The 16296-nt window shown below is 41.4% G+C and overlaps 1 protein-coding gene across 5 annotated transcripts in view; it reads right to left on the bottom strand.

Moving 5' to 3' along the window:
* Positions 1-16296, bottom strand: part of Msh3 (mutS homolog 3) — a 148770-nt gene that overhangs the window by 10474 nt on the left and 122000 nt on the right. For 4 of the 5 annotated variants that reach the window (XM_060377771.1, XM_060377775.1, XM_060377774.1 and 1 more), the window contains 2 exons: positions 13906-14063; positions 1095-1281 (listed from right to left, as the gene is read on the bottom strand). In XM_060377771.1, coding sequence (XP_060233754.1) covers positions 1095-1281; positions 13906-14063 — 345 coding nt within the window. The remainder of the gene's footprint in view (positions 1-1094; positions 1282-13905; positions 14064-16296) is intronic. The other variant, XM_060377772.1, reaches the window with a different exon arrangement.

Consider the following 16296-nt stretch of genomic DNA (forward strand, 5'->3'; position numbering starts at 1 on the left):
CAATAGGCCCACAGAAGAAGTAGAAGGCTGCCTAAGCTAACTGTCAGCACCTGTGTGTGAGCCACAGGGGGAACCTGCAGCCCTGTGCAGCCCTGTGCTGCCCCCCTGGCCGCCCCGCCACAGCTGAGGCAAAGACTGAATCTCCAGCCATATCACTCTCGAAACCTGTGTCAGCAATGACAGTCACTCATTGAGGAGACAGTGTAACACAGAAGAAGTTATGAACTAGAGCTCATGGATGGCAGACTCAGCTCATTGAGGAGACAGTGTATCACGGAAGAAGTTATAAACTAGAGCTCATGGACGGCAGACTCGGCTCATTGAGGAGACAGTGTAACACAGAAGTTATGAACTAGAGCTCATGGACGGCAGACTCGGTTCTGCCGTGGCTTCCTCTCAAGGTTAAGCAGAAGCTAAAAGGTGCTGCTGGTGTGTACGGAACTTTACCAAACCTCTACCATATGTATCAAGATGCATCTTTTTTCAAACAAGAGGTGTGGTTTTTTTTTTTTAAGTGAAAAAGGTATTTCTTTTAAAGGGAGACAAAAATGATATTATTATCTATGTTATCCTAATAAATGTTTGAACAAAAACTAGAGCCTCACCTAGCTATTTAATTCAGTGACACAGGCAATGAAGTGCTTGCCACTCTTGTGGAAAGGTAGGTGTGGTAGTGTGAATTTGTATTCTCATTCCTAGAGAGGTGGGGACGGGAGGACCCCTGGAGCTCACCGGCCTGTCAGCCTAGCTTCTAAGGCCTGCTCCAAGTCCCAGGTGAGGCCCTGATTCAAAACATAAGGTAGACAGCTTCTGTGGAAAACACCTGAGGCTGACTTCTAGTTTCCATGTGCATACCCACAAACATGGACACTCCCTGCACGTACATGAAGGTATTATATAAAGGCATAGGACTATAGTTAATCAGCAACCAACAGAACACATGTTACATCTCACCTCAGAAGTGAGGCGACAGACTAAACAGGTCTTGAATCAGCTCAACTCAATTATCTTATAGTTAAACATAAGCTATTATAAATGAACCAGCTTCAAGCAGTGTCAGTTAATACGTTTCTGAAGATGTGGTGGAGCCTTACATCTCTGATGAAATACTCCAGGGTAGCATAGGCAATGGCGATTCCATCATGAGTGCTCGTCCCTCTTCCCAGCTCGTCCAGGATAACCAAGGACTGTGGGGTTGCTTTCCTGATTATTTCCGCTGTGTCTGTCAGTTCCTCCATAAAGGTACTGCGGCCTTTGTATATGTTGTCGGCAGCACCCATCCTACAAGCAAGACAGAAACACTCAATCTTCCCAAGTTGGCTTCCCAGGAGGTCAAATATTGTTTTATGAACAATAAATGAAAACGTGTGTGTCTATGTGCGTCTGTGAACATTAACTGAAATTACATTAAATGAAAACACAACAAAAAATATATTAAATATACATATATTGGATACAAAGAACATCTAACATCTAGGGTAATGAACAGTTTGACTTCAAATTCCAAATTCCCAGGACAAAGTAACACTTCTCTGTGTCGCTATGCTTAAGAATCTATTAGTGGTAGAACTGTACAATTAGAGAAATTTTCTGGCATTACATATGAAAACCCCAATATTAAAATTACTAATGATTTACTTTCACACAACAAAACTTTTGTTCTGGAACTAACTTGTAGATGCTCAGGGGCCTTGGACAGCAGGTTACGGGCTCCCATGTAAACACAGAGTCTACATGTCAGAGTCCAAGAGTCTCGATGCCATCCTTCCATAAAGCCATCTCCTGGAGCTAGGCACTGCGCATGTCTCAGAGAAAGCTCTAGCACAGGTATTTCCTAAGTCATATAACCATGGCTTCCTGAAACTTCTTCCAGAGCACTGGTGACAGTAATGCTCTATGTCATGTTTATTCACGGTAAAGGGCGCCTGAAAAGATGAAAAGGGGTAACTGGGTACTAGAATAAGGTCATGTGGCTAACTGCCAACCTAAAATGCAGGCTTTTAGCTCAAAGCTGGCTTTGTGGGATGCTAATAAGTGCTTTAGCTACAAAACCCCTAATTAACTCAGTTCTGCCTCAATAGTTCACAAACCAGGCACCCACTTCACAACACACCTGCAGCACTCCAGTGCAGCCTGCATTCTGCAGAAATTCAGAGCCATGCCGAGTCATGGGCAGCATGGCTGGAGCACAACTGCCAGGGAGATAAAGCTTGGTCCCCACAGGTAGGAGCAACTCATGTTGAGCCACTAACGAGTGGCATTTGAAAACAAAGTGCTGTCAATTTATCTATTTTAAAATCAATAAACAGAAAGCAGCATTTGAAATGTTGCTAATTTAGCAACAGCAAAACCACACTTTTAAAGTTCACATACTGTTATCAACCTCAGTTTTGCAATGATTACTGTCACAATTTTTGGATTTTAAGTGTCTCCCAAAGGCTACTTGTTGGGGGCTTGATCACTAGCCTGTGTTAACTACTAAAACATAGTGAGATATTTATGGGCTGAATTCACAATGAAGAGACATGAGACTAAGAAATAAACCATAGAAAAAAATGAGTAATAATTCAACTTTCTGAGCAACATTAAAACAATAAGAACCCCGTGTGGAATTCTGAGAGAGAGGAGGAAAGAGTTAAAACAAAAGTCCACTAAAAACAAGAGCAAAACACAAAGGTCCTGGAAACTAAAAATTAAAACATGATCACTAAAAATAATTAGATGCTACAGAAGGTGAAGCCAAAGACAACTCTGAGGGTGCAAACAGACAAGCCAAGGAGTGCAAAGCACACACAAGTGGCCTGAACCAGAAGCCTGGGCTGAAGACAAGCACAAGGGACAGATACGGCGAACTAAGCCAAAGGTGATGGGCATCCTACGGCAAGAGAAAGCGTGCTCCAAGCAGGGAGTCCAAAAAAAAAAAAAGCTGACTATGATTACATTTTGATACAATTTTATGAAAATTGCACCACACTTGAATTTATGAAATTTAGGATTTTAAGAAAATTCTAAATATTTCAAAGAAAAATCTCATTGGGAACAAAGGAGAAGGCTTAGATTATGACCTGAATTTCATTTACAATGAAAACCATGTTGGAAGAGCAGGAAAACCGCCTTGAGACTTAAAATCTGGATATTTACTTTAAAAAGGGATATGAAGACAAAGTAGGGTATGTTAGAAGACTTCCTAGATTTCAGAAAACTGGCCACTATGATGCCTACATAAGAAAAGTACTTGAGACAGACAAGGAAAGAGAAAATAGTATTTAAGAAAAAGAATAAGGAGGCAGGTGGTGGTGGTGCACACCATTAATCCCAGCACCCAGGAGGCAGAGGCAGGAGGATGTCTGAGTTCCAGGTCGGCCTGGTCTACCAAGCAAGTTCCAGGATAGCCAGGGCTTCATACAGAAACCCTGTCTCAAACAAACAAACAAACAAACAAGTCACAGCAATTAAGCGGAAATAAAAAGCACTTAAGGTTGGGATGCTTAGAAGCCTTTGTCTCAGACTTTACATATGTGCTCATATATGTCCATGCACTACATGTATGTATAAGTTCTGTAACGTTAACATGAATGTGTGTGCACTGTTTTGTAACAATACAAACTGGTATCTTTGTATCTTAAACACAGTCTCTGAAATGGTCCAAGAAGCAACAAAGGAACTGGACACATGCAGGAGGCTCATAGCAAGTGGTAGGCCTGGGCTGCTAGGTGAGACCTTAGCTCAAGCCTCTCCTACTACCCAAATCCCAGCCCCACACAGGAGTGCAGTACAGCAATAGAAATGCTTGAGGGCGTGTCAAGGTAAGTTTTCAAAACTGGAATCAGAGAAGAAAAGTCTGGAAATTATAAAGGACTTCTTCAGATTCTGTAGCAAGAGGTCAGACACACTGGAGTCAGCTGATAAATCTCAGATAAGAGTTATAAATCTTTCTGAACACTGAGGCTGTTCACCGTGAGGTGGGAACCTGGGAGGGCGCTAGGCCAGCCTCCAGCCGTGGGGCTGGTCAAGGTTAAGGAAGCCTTCCCAGGCCACTCCGCAGTCACGGGTGCTGCTCTGCATTCCCCATCAGGACACACACTGCTTCTGTTTCTCAAGACACTGCACTGTGGTCACTCTTGCTGACAGTGACTCGTGCTGAACCCAGGTTATAAGAGTGCGTGGGCATTGCCTCTAGATGGGAGCACTGCTCGTTGCTTGATGACATGTCACTCCTCTTCTAAGCATCTTGCAAAGCACCTGGCACAAACACAGAGCTGGATGTGCTTCCTAATAAAAGCAGCGCACCAAAGCCCTCTTCCCAACCCCAGCGGAGTGAGACATGGAAGAAGCCTTGCTAGGACATGGTGGCCAACAGTATCCTAAGCATTCTCTTCTTATTATCACTGGGTACCTTTAGGGATCTTACTGAGGTGCCTCTAGAGATCTATTGAAATGAAATATATAAAGCAAACATACATTATGCGTGCACATACACACACACAAAGTGGCCTGCTTAGCTTAGTGTTAACTCTAAAGCACTAATGAAATTCTTAGGAAGACTGAGCTTGTGAAAGAACAGTCTTCTTCCTCTTCCCTTGTCCTGCACCCCCCCAACACTTCTTATCTGGTTCTGTGGACTAGTCAGGGCCTCACAGAGGCTAGGTACATGCCCAGCCACCATAGCCCACCTCTCAGCTTTGCAGATCTTGTTTGAGGCCAAAGCCACTAAGCTTTGCTCTATTTCTTGACATTTACAAAAGTCAGCTCTCATCTGGTTTCTTGAGTCTAAAATGGAGTGAAATGTTTAAAATGTTATAGACAAATCATGTTGGTAGGCATGGTAGACTCTGTAACCCTACCTCTGTGGGAAGCTGAGGCAGGAGGATGGTCTGCCTGGAAAACAGAATGAGTTCAAGATCAGCCCAAGCAACTCAGGAAGACCTTATCTAAACAATTAAAACAACTACGAGCTGGGGCTTCTGTGTTTATGGACCAGGGTTCAATCCCCAGTCCCCAGACACACACACACACACACACACACACAGCAGAAACTTATGGATACAGACTAGTGCCGTTGCTTTGGCTGCTGCTCAGAACTGAGTCACCTTCCACGAGCTGGCTAACTTCTGTGTGAGTGTAGAGTCCTATCTGCGAACAGGGAAGCCACTCCATAAAACCAGACAAATCAAAACAAAATCCCTCAAACACTTGAGCCTAAGTCCACGGTTTTATGAACATGAGTCACTCCCAAACACAGCATAAACCCTCCTAGACTAGTCCCAAACCTAAACTCCAGAGCACTGTTTTACTGTGGACAAATCACTGCACTGAATAAGAAATGACTGATTTATGGGAAACACTACAAGAAACAAAAGAATTTAAAGTTATGGTCTCCTATACGACCATTAAAGTAAGGTTCTTTTATATTGTTGAGTTTACTCAAAAAATAAATTATATGTAACTGTATGAAACATGAAAGATTAAGTACTTTGAATATCAAAAGTAATTTTAAAGTTCCCATGGAAAGTTTATTTTAATAATGAGACTTGATAATTAAAGTCTGACACCTAGCTTCAATAATATTCCTACTAGCTTCAATAATATTCCTATTTTCCATTCTGTTAAAAACTCCATTTTAAAATTTATTTTTTTACAGTGACCCAATTAATGTAAAAAATGACTTTTCTATACTACCTCGTAGGTGGTAAAATTAAACCCATGCCAAGGGAGCAGAACTTATAAAATTCTATTGCCTATTCTTTTAACTTCTGCCTCCCTAAAGTCCCGTGCTGAACCTCTCAAAGCTGTCCTCCCTGAGGAGACCACCAATTTCCCCCTTACCCCTGTGTTAGACCATCAGGGCTGTAGATGCTTCTAGAAATCCCTACCAACACCCAGACTGCCTCTCAGTTACTCTTTAGCAGAAATGTTTGTTCTCAGTAAATCTTCTTTCCTTCAAGACTGCCTGACCTACACAATCCATGAGCAACCAAAGAAGCCTGCGCTCCACAGGCTGCTCGCCGTTCCCTTTTGTTTGCTTTTTTCTGGGCCCTCATTTTCTAGACAACCGGGACACTACTTGCTTCAATAGTTCCTCTCCTTTGATAGAAAGAACTTGCCCTCCTCACAGCAAGGCAGAAGAAACAGTGTTGGACAAGTTCTTGGTATCTGTTTCACTGATGAAGGAAGACAGAGGGTTGGTCATTACCCTAAGGCGGCAGGATGAGCTGGGCAGACAAGAGGAGCATACAGGCTCTCCCACTGACAGGAGAGATTTTTGAGCCATCCTCAATACTTCCCAACCTGGTAAGGTTTCCGTCCTTAAAAAAATCAGACACAATTTCAAGGATGCCCGGACGGAATTTTATTATGCTTCTACTATTAGGCTGGTTAGTAGTTGCAAATATCTGTTTAGTTATGATTAAATCCTTTCTTATAAGCAAAGTCACTTTGCTCTCCCATAGAATGGTCTAAAAGCCACTGCCCTAGTAGCCAGCACAACTCCAATCATAATTCTGCTTTTCAAGAGAACCTAATGCTGCTGACCAGATGCTGCAGAAATGAACCAGTCACTGATGGTGCAAGTCACATGGGGACTATTGTTAACAAGAGGGACTGTCTGTTACATGGGAACTGATACCCGGGAGTTGTGTGTTACATGGGGACTGTTTGCTACATGGGAGCTGTGGGTCCTGCCTCTTTCACAGGAACTGTCTGTTACATGGAACTGTTTACTTATAAAGGGATTTGCTGTTAGCCTTAACAATCATCACTGCGACTATGTATTTAAGTATAGCTAAACGAAATCGATAGATCTGTCATTATTTTACGTTTCTATCTTTCTCTTTGATCCGTTCCCTTTAGTCAACTATGCTCTCTACTATCTCATATCTTACTCATATTGTTTAGCCTGAATTAACTTTTACAGCACAGCAGGATGTATAAGAAATAACTAAAAGTTTATAACTTCATATTAAATCAACAATCACAAGACATATCACTGGATAATGATTCTGAAGTTTTATTCTGGGGTTAAAATGTGCTGGAGATTCAGGGAATTCTAGAATACTGGGAAGGGTGCTTGTCTAGTTTATATTCAAATGTAGAAAAATAGAAAATGCACTCTTTAGCATTTTCCTTAGAGTCAGTCTGCCCTGAGCAGACAGAAGGGTACAGTTATGTGATTAAGAAGACAAAATCAACTGATATTTTTAGGAGTGACAGCTGACTAATCTGTTTAATCTCCCTCCCCCCTCTTATCCTATAACCCGTATATAGGTCAACAAAGCTTCATAAAATATAACTGGAAAAATAAATGATTAGTTCTTTGAATCAGTTTCTAAAGTCAAGACTACTTCTAGGAAATTCTGACAGACTGTTTAAATGAGATCTTGAAAGTTTAAGTTGGTATGCTACACGTTTCTCAGTTACAGAAACGGAAAAGCTTCTCTCAGGTCACAGTGGCTGCCTTTGCAAGGACATGCTTGCATGGGAGAGACGTATGCTCAATCAGGGCTTAAATATTAAGCCATCAAATGAAATTAGTTACTGTGTTACAGTGAGATTCTTTGACATTTTAGGTAGACCAGGCTGGCCTTGAAATCACAGATATACACCTGCCTATAACTCACAAGTACTTAGATGCGTGCCATGACACTTGGCCCATACTTTAATTTTAAAAAACAAAAACAAAGCAAAACAAAAAACAATGGTTGATGAAAGAGAGAAAAGAATCCAAAAGCATAAGAATCCAAAAGCATAAGAAGAGAAAAAGTGGCAATTATTTTAAAATTGTGAAGATACCAAATGGTATTTAAAAGGCATAAAAATGTAAAGAGCAAACCTATTTCTTCACCTTCCTGCCTATTGATATTCTCTTTAGTGAAACATAACATAACCCCAGGATGGCCTGAAATTAGAAACACCAATGACCTACCTCTGGGTACTGTGGTATATATCATAATCCTAGAACCAAGGCAGTTTATAACCCATAACAAGTATGGCTGGACATGGTAACACACGCCTGCAATCTGTGAATTTGGGAGGCTGAGGCGGGAAGATGTTGAGTTTTAGGCCAGCTTGGGTTACATGGTGAGACCTTGACGTAAACAAATAACCGAATGTATTTCAAACACATTAATAATTATGATGATAATAATGACAATAACAAATCAATAAACACAACCCAAAGATTTCTTTGGTTTAATTTTGTTTGTTTACTTGTAGTGGTGGTGGTCAGACCCAGGCTTTGGACATGTGAGGCAAGTACTCCCTACAGAAGCAGACACACATATAGTGCCGCCTAACCCATCAAGTGTGCCTTTTGATCCTTATCAAAGGGGTCAAAACCGCCTAACCCATCAAGTATGCCTTTTGATCCTTATCAAAGGGGTCAAAACCGCCTAACCCATCAAGTATGCCTTTTGATCCTTATCAAAGGGGTCAAAACCGCCTAACCCATCAAGTATGCCTTTTGATCCTTATCAAAGGGGTCAAAACCGCCTAACCCATCAAGTGTGCCTTTTGATCCTTATCAAAGGGGTCAAAAACGTCTGTCCACATAAAACAACAGACATGTTTACAGGCTGTTTTTAGCAACTCTATTCATAACTGTTAAATCTTTTTTTTAAATAAAATTATTTAATTTTTGTTTTCAATTAAGAGTAAAGTACATCTGCAGGATATTCCTTAGAACTTCAAGGTAGTCATTCAATCCTGATTCCTGTACTGTGGATCTTTCAGAATCAGAATAATTTCCTTTCCTTTTTTTTTTTTTTTTTTTTTGCTATATAGCAAGTTATTTCTTTTTTATTAATATTTATTTTTTTAATATTAAAATACTTAATATTACTTGGAAAGGGGCAGGGAGGAGTTGAGGGAGGGAGGGTGGGATTGGGAGGGAATGAGGGAGGGAGCTACAGCTGGGATACATAATTGTTAAATCTTATAAGCAATTCAAATGTCTTTTAGTGTGGGAATGGTAAGCGAAGACACACCGTGGGAATTGAGACAATGCACTAGCATGCAACACTAAAAAGAAATGAATTATCAAGCCCTCGAAGACCTACAGATAACGTCAATGCATACTACCAGGAGAAAGTAGCCCGCAGAGCAAGAGGACTGCATTCTATCTGCTACAAGATACTCCAAGAAAAGACAAAACTATAGAGGCAGAGCTAGTGCCTCATGAGCACCAGCAGCTGGGGAGAGGGAAGAATGAATAAACAGGGAGTAGAGGATTTTCTGGACAGTGACTCTGTCCAAACCCAAAGGAGCCTTCATGTAAACCATGGGCTCTGGGGGATGATGATGCAGCAATGTAGCTTCATTCACTGGACCACTCTGTTAGGGGAGGCTGACACTAGGGCAGGCTCTGCATGCACAAAGCAGGAGCTTCTGGAAAATCTCTTATCCTTTCCTCTTAATTTGATGTGAGCTTAAAACTGCTCTCATCTAAATAAAATCTTAAAAAAAGAAAGCCAGAGTTTACGGGTTCCTTCTATCATACCCACCTGAACAACGAGCAGGGGACCCATCTAAATATGCTTTGAAAACCAAACCATATCAAACCCAAGTAGAAAATTAAATTCACACTTCCTACCAAAAAGTAGCAAGAAGGTATCTCATGCTTGCTACACAACTAAACACACCAGAGGCCTCCCAAGGCAAGGCTCCGAAGCCACTGAAGAAAGAATTTTCTCCTTATTTAAATACCACCTGTGGTCTTCAGTACAGGTATTTACAACTGAGGAGAAGACACAGGCTCATTTGAGAGTCTTTCTTTCAGCCTCTGAAGGATGCAGTTTGTGTCCAGCCAATATTTGCAGAGTTAACTTAACTGGATGAACGAACTGGCTCCCTGCTCAAAAGCAAACATCTGAAATACAAGCACCGAGCGCTCACTCCTTTAGTTATATTTCAGGACAAACACACCCATGCAGTCCTGAACACGGCTCCTCCTAACACTAGGTGTGAGTGCAAAGGCTATCTCACCAGCCTGCCTTTAGGGTCTAGCAACGCTTATGTCCTCACCTGCCACCACCGCCGAGTGTGTGCCAGATAAAAAGGACCCGCCTGGCATCCAGCTTCTCTCTCTCATCTTCTCTTATCTTGCCCTCTCTCCCTCCCCCTGTCTTTCTCCACCCCCATGGCTCTGTCCCTATCTGTCCGTCTGCCTGTTTGCATGTCCAATCATCTGATCCCTCACTCCTTTCCACCTTCCCCTCCCCCACTCCCTTATCTATGTTGCATGGCACAATCATGTAACAGGAGGCATCAGCGAGGGAACGCGTGGGCCGCACATCTTATTCACTAGGGGCCAGTTATAGTAAACACCTGTCTATAAGCATTTTATTGAAATGCTTATAAGTAGACAGAAACAATAATGAGAGGAGAGGACAACCGTTGTGCTTTTCTCAAATGAGTTTCCAACTGCAATTCATAACTCATTGCTTTTCTCAAACTTAATTACCGCATCTAAGAAGCTGAATGAGGCCTAAGCTTGCACTCATCCATCAGGAAGGCAAACAACAGATCTGATCTCAGTGATGCTCTCAGATGCTAATGGTCCTTGAAAACAGGCATCTCACAAATGAGTCCACACATTCCAATCTACTGAGTTAAATACATCGCTTAGAGCCAAATACAGATGTTGGTAAAAAACCTACAAAAAAAAAAAAAAAAAAGACCTGCTAATGACTCCGGACAGCATTCATGTGACCTTACGATAGATAGTCAAGAGAAGAGTCGATCTGTCTGACTTCAGCTTTCCCTCCATCTACCCACTATGGCACACTCATGAGCCTAGAAGACATGCTAATGATAATTATGGAATATACTAATTTAAGCTCAATGATCCAAATGTCCAATGTAATACAAAAACAAGAGCTTAAAGTCTGGAGCCAAACTTTATTCAAACATCTCACTCAGTTTAGCTACAGTGTATTTCTCAACGGATAAAAAGGATTTTTTTAAATAACAATGATGTAATTTGAATAACCACTTACTTTTACTGGAAGAACTGCAATGCAGATTAAATTAAAATTACAAAGAATGTGGTGATTTTCTAATTGAGGCTATTCTGACATGAACCTCTGTTTTTTTTAAACATGAACTTTTAAAATGCCAATGCTTGGGTACCACCTCAGAGATTCCGGTTAGAAATCATAAGGACTGGGCTTAGGAAGCAGCATTTTAAACAAGCAGTAGAGAAATCCTCCCATAACAGAACAGAAGGGAAAACTAGATCACACTTGCTTCCACACCTGAGCCTTGAATTTAGATTCTGCTGTCTGGGCAGCCAAGCCAAAAAGGGTTGAAGGAGGAAGAAGGCATTGGATCACAGTGAGAGACATGGTAGGACGAGGCATTCTGTGAATCTTTTTGTAAATAAGCAAAATGGGGGAGGGGAATAAATCTCTGTAGCATCAAAAACAGCGAAAATCTACCAGATGGCACTTCACATAAAGGACGTTAAATAATAGAAATGAACACATTCCTACACGCAATCTGGAGAACACAAAAATGGCACAAAACGGCTATTTCTTATTCTAATTTAACATTAAACATGAGGACAAACTTCACACACTGCTGTTCTTGAACCGGTGTGGCCTCCTTAGGGAACCTGACAGATGCATGTTCCTTACAACCCAGCAATTCTGCCCCTCAAGACACTTAAGCAGGGTTCAAGATGTGTAAGTCAGTGTCACAAGCCTTAGAAGCTGCTTTTGTCCAAAAGCATTAATTCCTCACTTGGACCCACAATGTAACCAAGCAGATGACAAACTGCCATCTCTGCCTTCATTCTGTATCTAAGCAACTGAAACTCCCCGCCAAGAGGAACCTCCAGGAAAGCCAGCTCAGGAATGACTTAGGACAGAGGCTGAAGCTTAGAGGAGGGGCAACCATCACCTGTGAAGCAGACAGAAACAACTGCTTTAAGCCACCAGAACTGAGATCGACCAGATCACATTTTGACCAAGCCCACTTCATTACAGAAACCTCTCCTGAGCTTCCAAGCCTCCTCTCTTTAAACCTAAAGCTCAAGTCGGTACACTTTGGATGAGCGGATGTGAGCCATTTCTGACTGTGTCCTGGATCTGTAAGTGCCTTAGAGACTGTGCTCCAATCCACAGCATCCTTTCTTGTTAATAAGCTACAAAGTTTTTGTAAGAAATACTTGCTCTCAAGTCAGAAGACCTACTTCAATCTTTCCATATTTTTTTTTCCGTATTTTTTTTCTCCAAAGTATCTCATGATTCTCTTTGGTTTAGGCATCATTATGACTCATTCCAACACCCCTCCATAGGTGATCAATACATTTTGCATTTTTTTGTTGTTAGAATCATAAATAGTTGATTATAATCTCTCCTCTGGAAAGCCATTAAAAACGTGTCTAAACCTACGCTCACAGAAATAAGGTAGAACACACAAGCCCCTCCTTAGGCCTCCGACTTCCACTTCCTAGCCATTCTTGTCCAATGGCTCTCACTTCAGATTCCCTTCTGATCCCTTGCTCACTGGAGTGTTGACCTGACACTTCTGTTAACGTTGCCAATGGCACCACTTTGCTAATAAAAGTGATTTTTCAGGCTTTGTCTTGCTGGGCCTTTTGGCACTGACAATCGTCTCTCTTGCCCCCAAGAATCCAAATAGCAAAAGCTAGGCATAATGGTGTAAGCTTGTAGCTCCAACAACTGGAGGTTGGCCAGTCAGCTTAGCTTAGCAAACTCCTGACTCCTAACGAACAGCCAAGGTTGGCTTGTGCCCTCCATATGCATTTGTACATAGGCACATCCTCTGTCCTCCCGTTTTCGCCCCTCTAACCTCCAGTCTGCAGTACTCTGTGTCATCGGCAGCAAAGAGATTATAACAGTACCCCGTTTTCAGCAGGCACCTGGACTCTCCACCCAGATGTGCACACTGCTGTTATCTCTGAGAAGTTACCATCCTCTCTCACTCACTGTGCCCACTTCTCACAAATCCTGACTGACTTTGGGCTCGCCTGGAGGGCTTTCCTTCTGCTCCTCCTCTTACTACTAATGCTGACACCTGCACACACCATTCTGTCTGAAAGAGCCCTTCCTTCCTCCTTTGACTAGTGAACTTATTTTCAACGAGGTGCTCAAAAGTCAAAAGAAAAATTCCTTCAATGTGCAGATTTTAAGGCTTTTCAATATCTGCCCGAGGACATTAATACTGGTGATAGGATCAATTCTGGTATGATTCAAGAGTCAAGAGTTTCACCATGAAGCTGGCTAGTAACACACATGCCACAAAGAGAGCTTGGTTATTACACAGTGTCACTTTTACATATACTGTATTTATTTAAATGCATCATACAAGAAATATAGACCACCCAAGAACCGATAAATTGGGAAGTATGAAAAGGATAAGCCATAAATTCTTTTTAGTAAAACCAGGATATTCTACTCATATTGCTAAGAAAGCATGAAATTAAGATTACATATTGAGGTTACATGCAATGCTTGAGAACAGAAATAAATGTGAATTAAACAATCTTGCTTGGTGCTTGCACCGCAGCAATGGGGAGGGAGTGGGTTTCACCCTCTTGTGCTGAAAGGCACACTAGAATTTTTTTTCTCTGTTTAAGTATTGATTTCCATTTCTTCACAGCCTTTTGGCTAAGCTTGAGTGTAGATATTGATTCCCTCCCTAAGATTTTATTTAAAGGACTTATATAAGGGCTTGAAAAAAAAAAAAAAAAAAGACTTGCTGCGGAAAAATGATACCCAAGGTCTCTTCCTTATTAAGGTATGTGATGTGATTTCTGCTCCTGAACACTTACAGTTTTAAGTATAAATCAACTTATCCAAACATGTACAGTAAAAGAGAGTCTGTATCGTAATGTGGCCATGGCTTATCTTAAGAGATACAATAAAAGAGAATGAACACTCTTACCTTGTGAAAATGCCATCCACAATCCCAATTGTTGCTTCCTCCGCAGGGACGTAAGAGCCGATCTGAGCCATGATAGTAAGCAGTGCGACCTGTTTTATGTAGGAGCTCTTCCCACCCATATTTGGTCCAGTGATTATCATTACTCTCTCAGAGTCCTGCTGTAAACAACAACAACAACAAAATGAAACTTCACAGAGTGCACCAGAAGGGGATTAGAATGTTTGTTTGTTTGTGGGAGTGCAGATTGAGATAGGGTCTAATTATATAACCCAGGGTGGCCTTGAGCTCACTAACTAGACCAGGCTAGCCTCATAATGTAATCGCCTGCCAAGAACTGGAATTACAGTCATCCACTATCATCCCTGGCTCAGAAAGGTTTTTGTTTGGGCCATCTTGTGGTACCTACAATTCATCCCACAAATGGGACTTCATTAGGCAAAGAGCTGCTTTGTGGCATATTTACACATGTCTTTGAATTAATTCATTTTCCATTCCTATAACAAAATGGCTGGGGTTGGGTAATTTGTTAAAGAAAGAGGTTCATTAAGGTCAAAGTTCTAGATATTCAAGAGTATGGTGTTTACTTTTTCTCAGGCCTGGTGAAGGTTTCACAGTGGATGGCATCAAATTGTGGGAGTCCATGCAGGAGGGATTCATTTTGCAGGCAGGAAGTGAGAGGCTGGGGAGGGCCAGTCTTGCTGTTTTCACAAAGGCTGTTTTTGTTCTTATAAGAAACCACCCGTCCCTGAGACCAGCACTAATCCTTTCTGAAGGCAGCAGCCCAGTAACTTACCTTCTTCTGGGCTACATCTCACTGGGAGATGACACAAGAAACACAGATGGTCAGCAAGAATATGAAGAAGTGTCCGATTTCAATGAGGAAAATGACCCCATAAAGAGACACTAGGATGATAATAAATACCAAAACAGAAAGAAAAGGAAGAAAGCCTGTTATGGTTGTTAATGTCAAATTTTGGCAAAGATGAGAGAGAGGCTAGAACTTTTATTCTGCTATGGGAGAAAAACATGGTACGCCATTTTGAAAAACATCAGTAATATCTGCTGAAGTTGAAAACAGACATAGCCAAACAATTCCGCTCCCATGCACACACTGAATGGAAATGACGAGGATATACAACAAAAGACAGGGAAAAGACTGCTCACATTACGGCCTTGCTCTCATGACAGTCTTGAATTGGAGTATCTCATGTTTGCCCAGACTGAAACAATAAACAGATGAAGCATCAAGGAAGAAATGTGGAGTTGTAGAAGGCCAAGCATACAGCAGAAGCCTGAGAGCCATGGGGGAGAGCGGGTTCAGGTGAGCCAACAAAGACATAGTTGTCCTTAAACAATGACTGAATGAAAATAAGTCTGGCCCCAAATCTCATCATACATAACCTAGGTGGATAAAAGAATGAACTGAGAAAAGCAAACCCCACTGCTTTTGGAAGAAAGTGTAGGAGAAGAGGTAGAAAATGAGTTACTTAGTAGAACCGTTAAACAATTCCACCCAGGTCAAACATAATTGTATGTGTTATGTTCCAAAACATAAGTAAAAGACCGCTCACAACTGCCTCAAACTGGAAACTGCTCAAATATTTATCCACAGATAAACTATGATACAGCTGCACAGAGACAGCTATGACAAGGGAGAACACAAAGATATAAATTGTCAAAAGGAAGCTGTTAAATCACCAAACAAAACATGAAAAAGCAGCCGTGTTATGTAACTCCTACCTCTTGACAACACTGAAGAAGTGGGGGACCGGCAGAAGATATAAATAGCCTATTTGTAGCAAAGAAACACACAGATCTAGGAACATATTAGCAGGAAAGTGTAATCAGAAGCATGTAGAGAAGCATCTGCAAGCCATTCCTAAAATGTTTCTGAAAGAATAGCTGGTAAATAGCCACGACAAATGAACTGTGTATGTCAGAGACAGCTGTGCCCATTGTAGCAAGATTCACAACATCCAAGACACGGGAGCAATTCGTCAACATCAGAGGCCTCTATCAACAGACAAAAAGGCAAAGGAAACATGACACCTACATATTCAGTCATAAAACAGGTGATAAATTCTATGATTTGTGGCCAAATAAATAAAACTAAAGCTCACTACACTAAGTTAAATAAGCCAGACACATGACCAGATTCATATGTAGAATATTAAACTCCGAATCTCATTTGGGCAGGAATGGAACCAGAAGCTGAGGAAGCAAAGGGATAATGGAGAGGGTGAGTTATCAGTTTAAGCTGCAGCTAATTTGGAGAAAGAAGCTTCGTGCTGTTGCACGACAGGGTGACTACAGAAAATGCTGATGTCCTACGTGTTTCAAGAAGCTTGAGAAACTTAGAATGCACGTACTGCATTTTTCTAAATTCTAACA

Source organism: Meriones unguiculatus, chromosome 2 (genome assembly GCF_030254825.1).
Source record: "Meriones unguiculatus strain TT.TT164.6M chromosome 2, Bangor_MerUng_6.1, whole genome shotgun sequence".
Lineage (NCBI taxonomy): Eukaryota > Metazoa > Chordata > Mammalia > Rodentia > Muridae > Meriones > Meriones unguiculatus.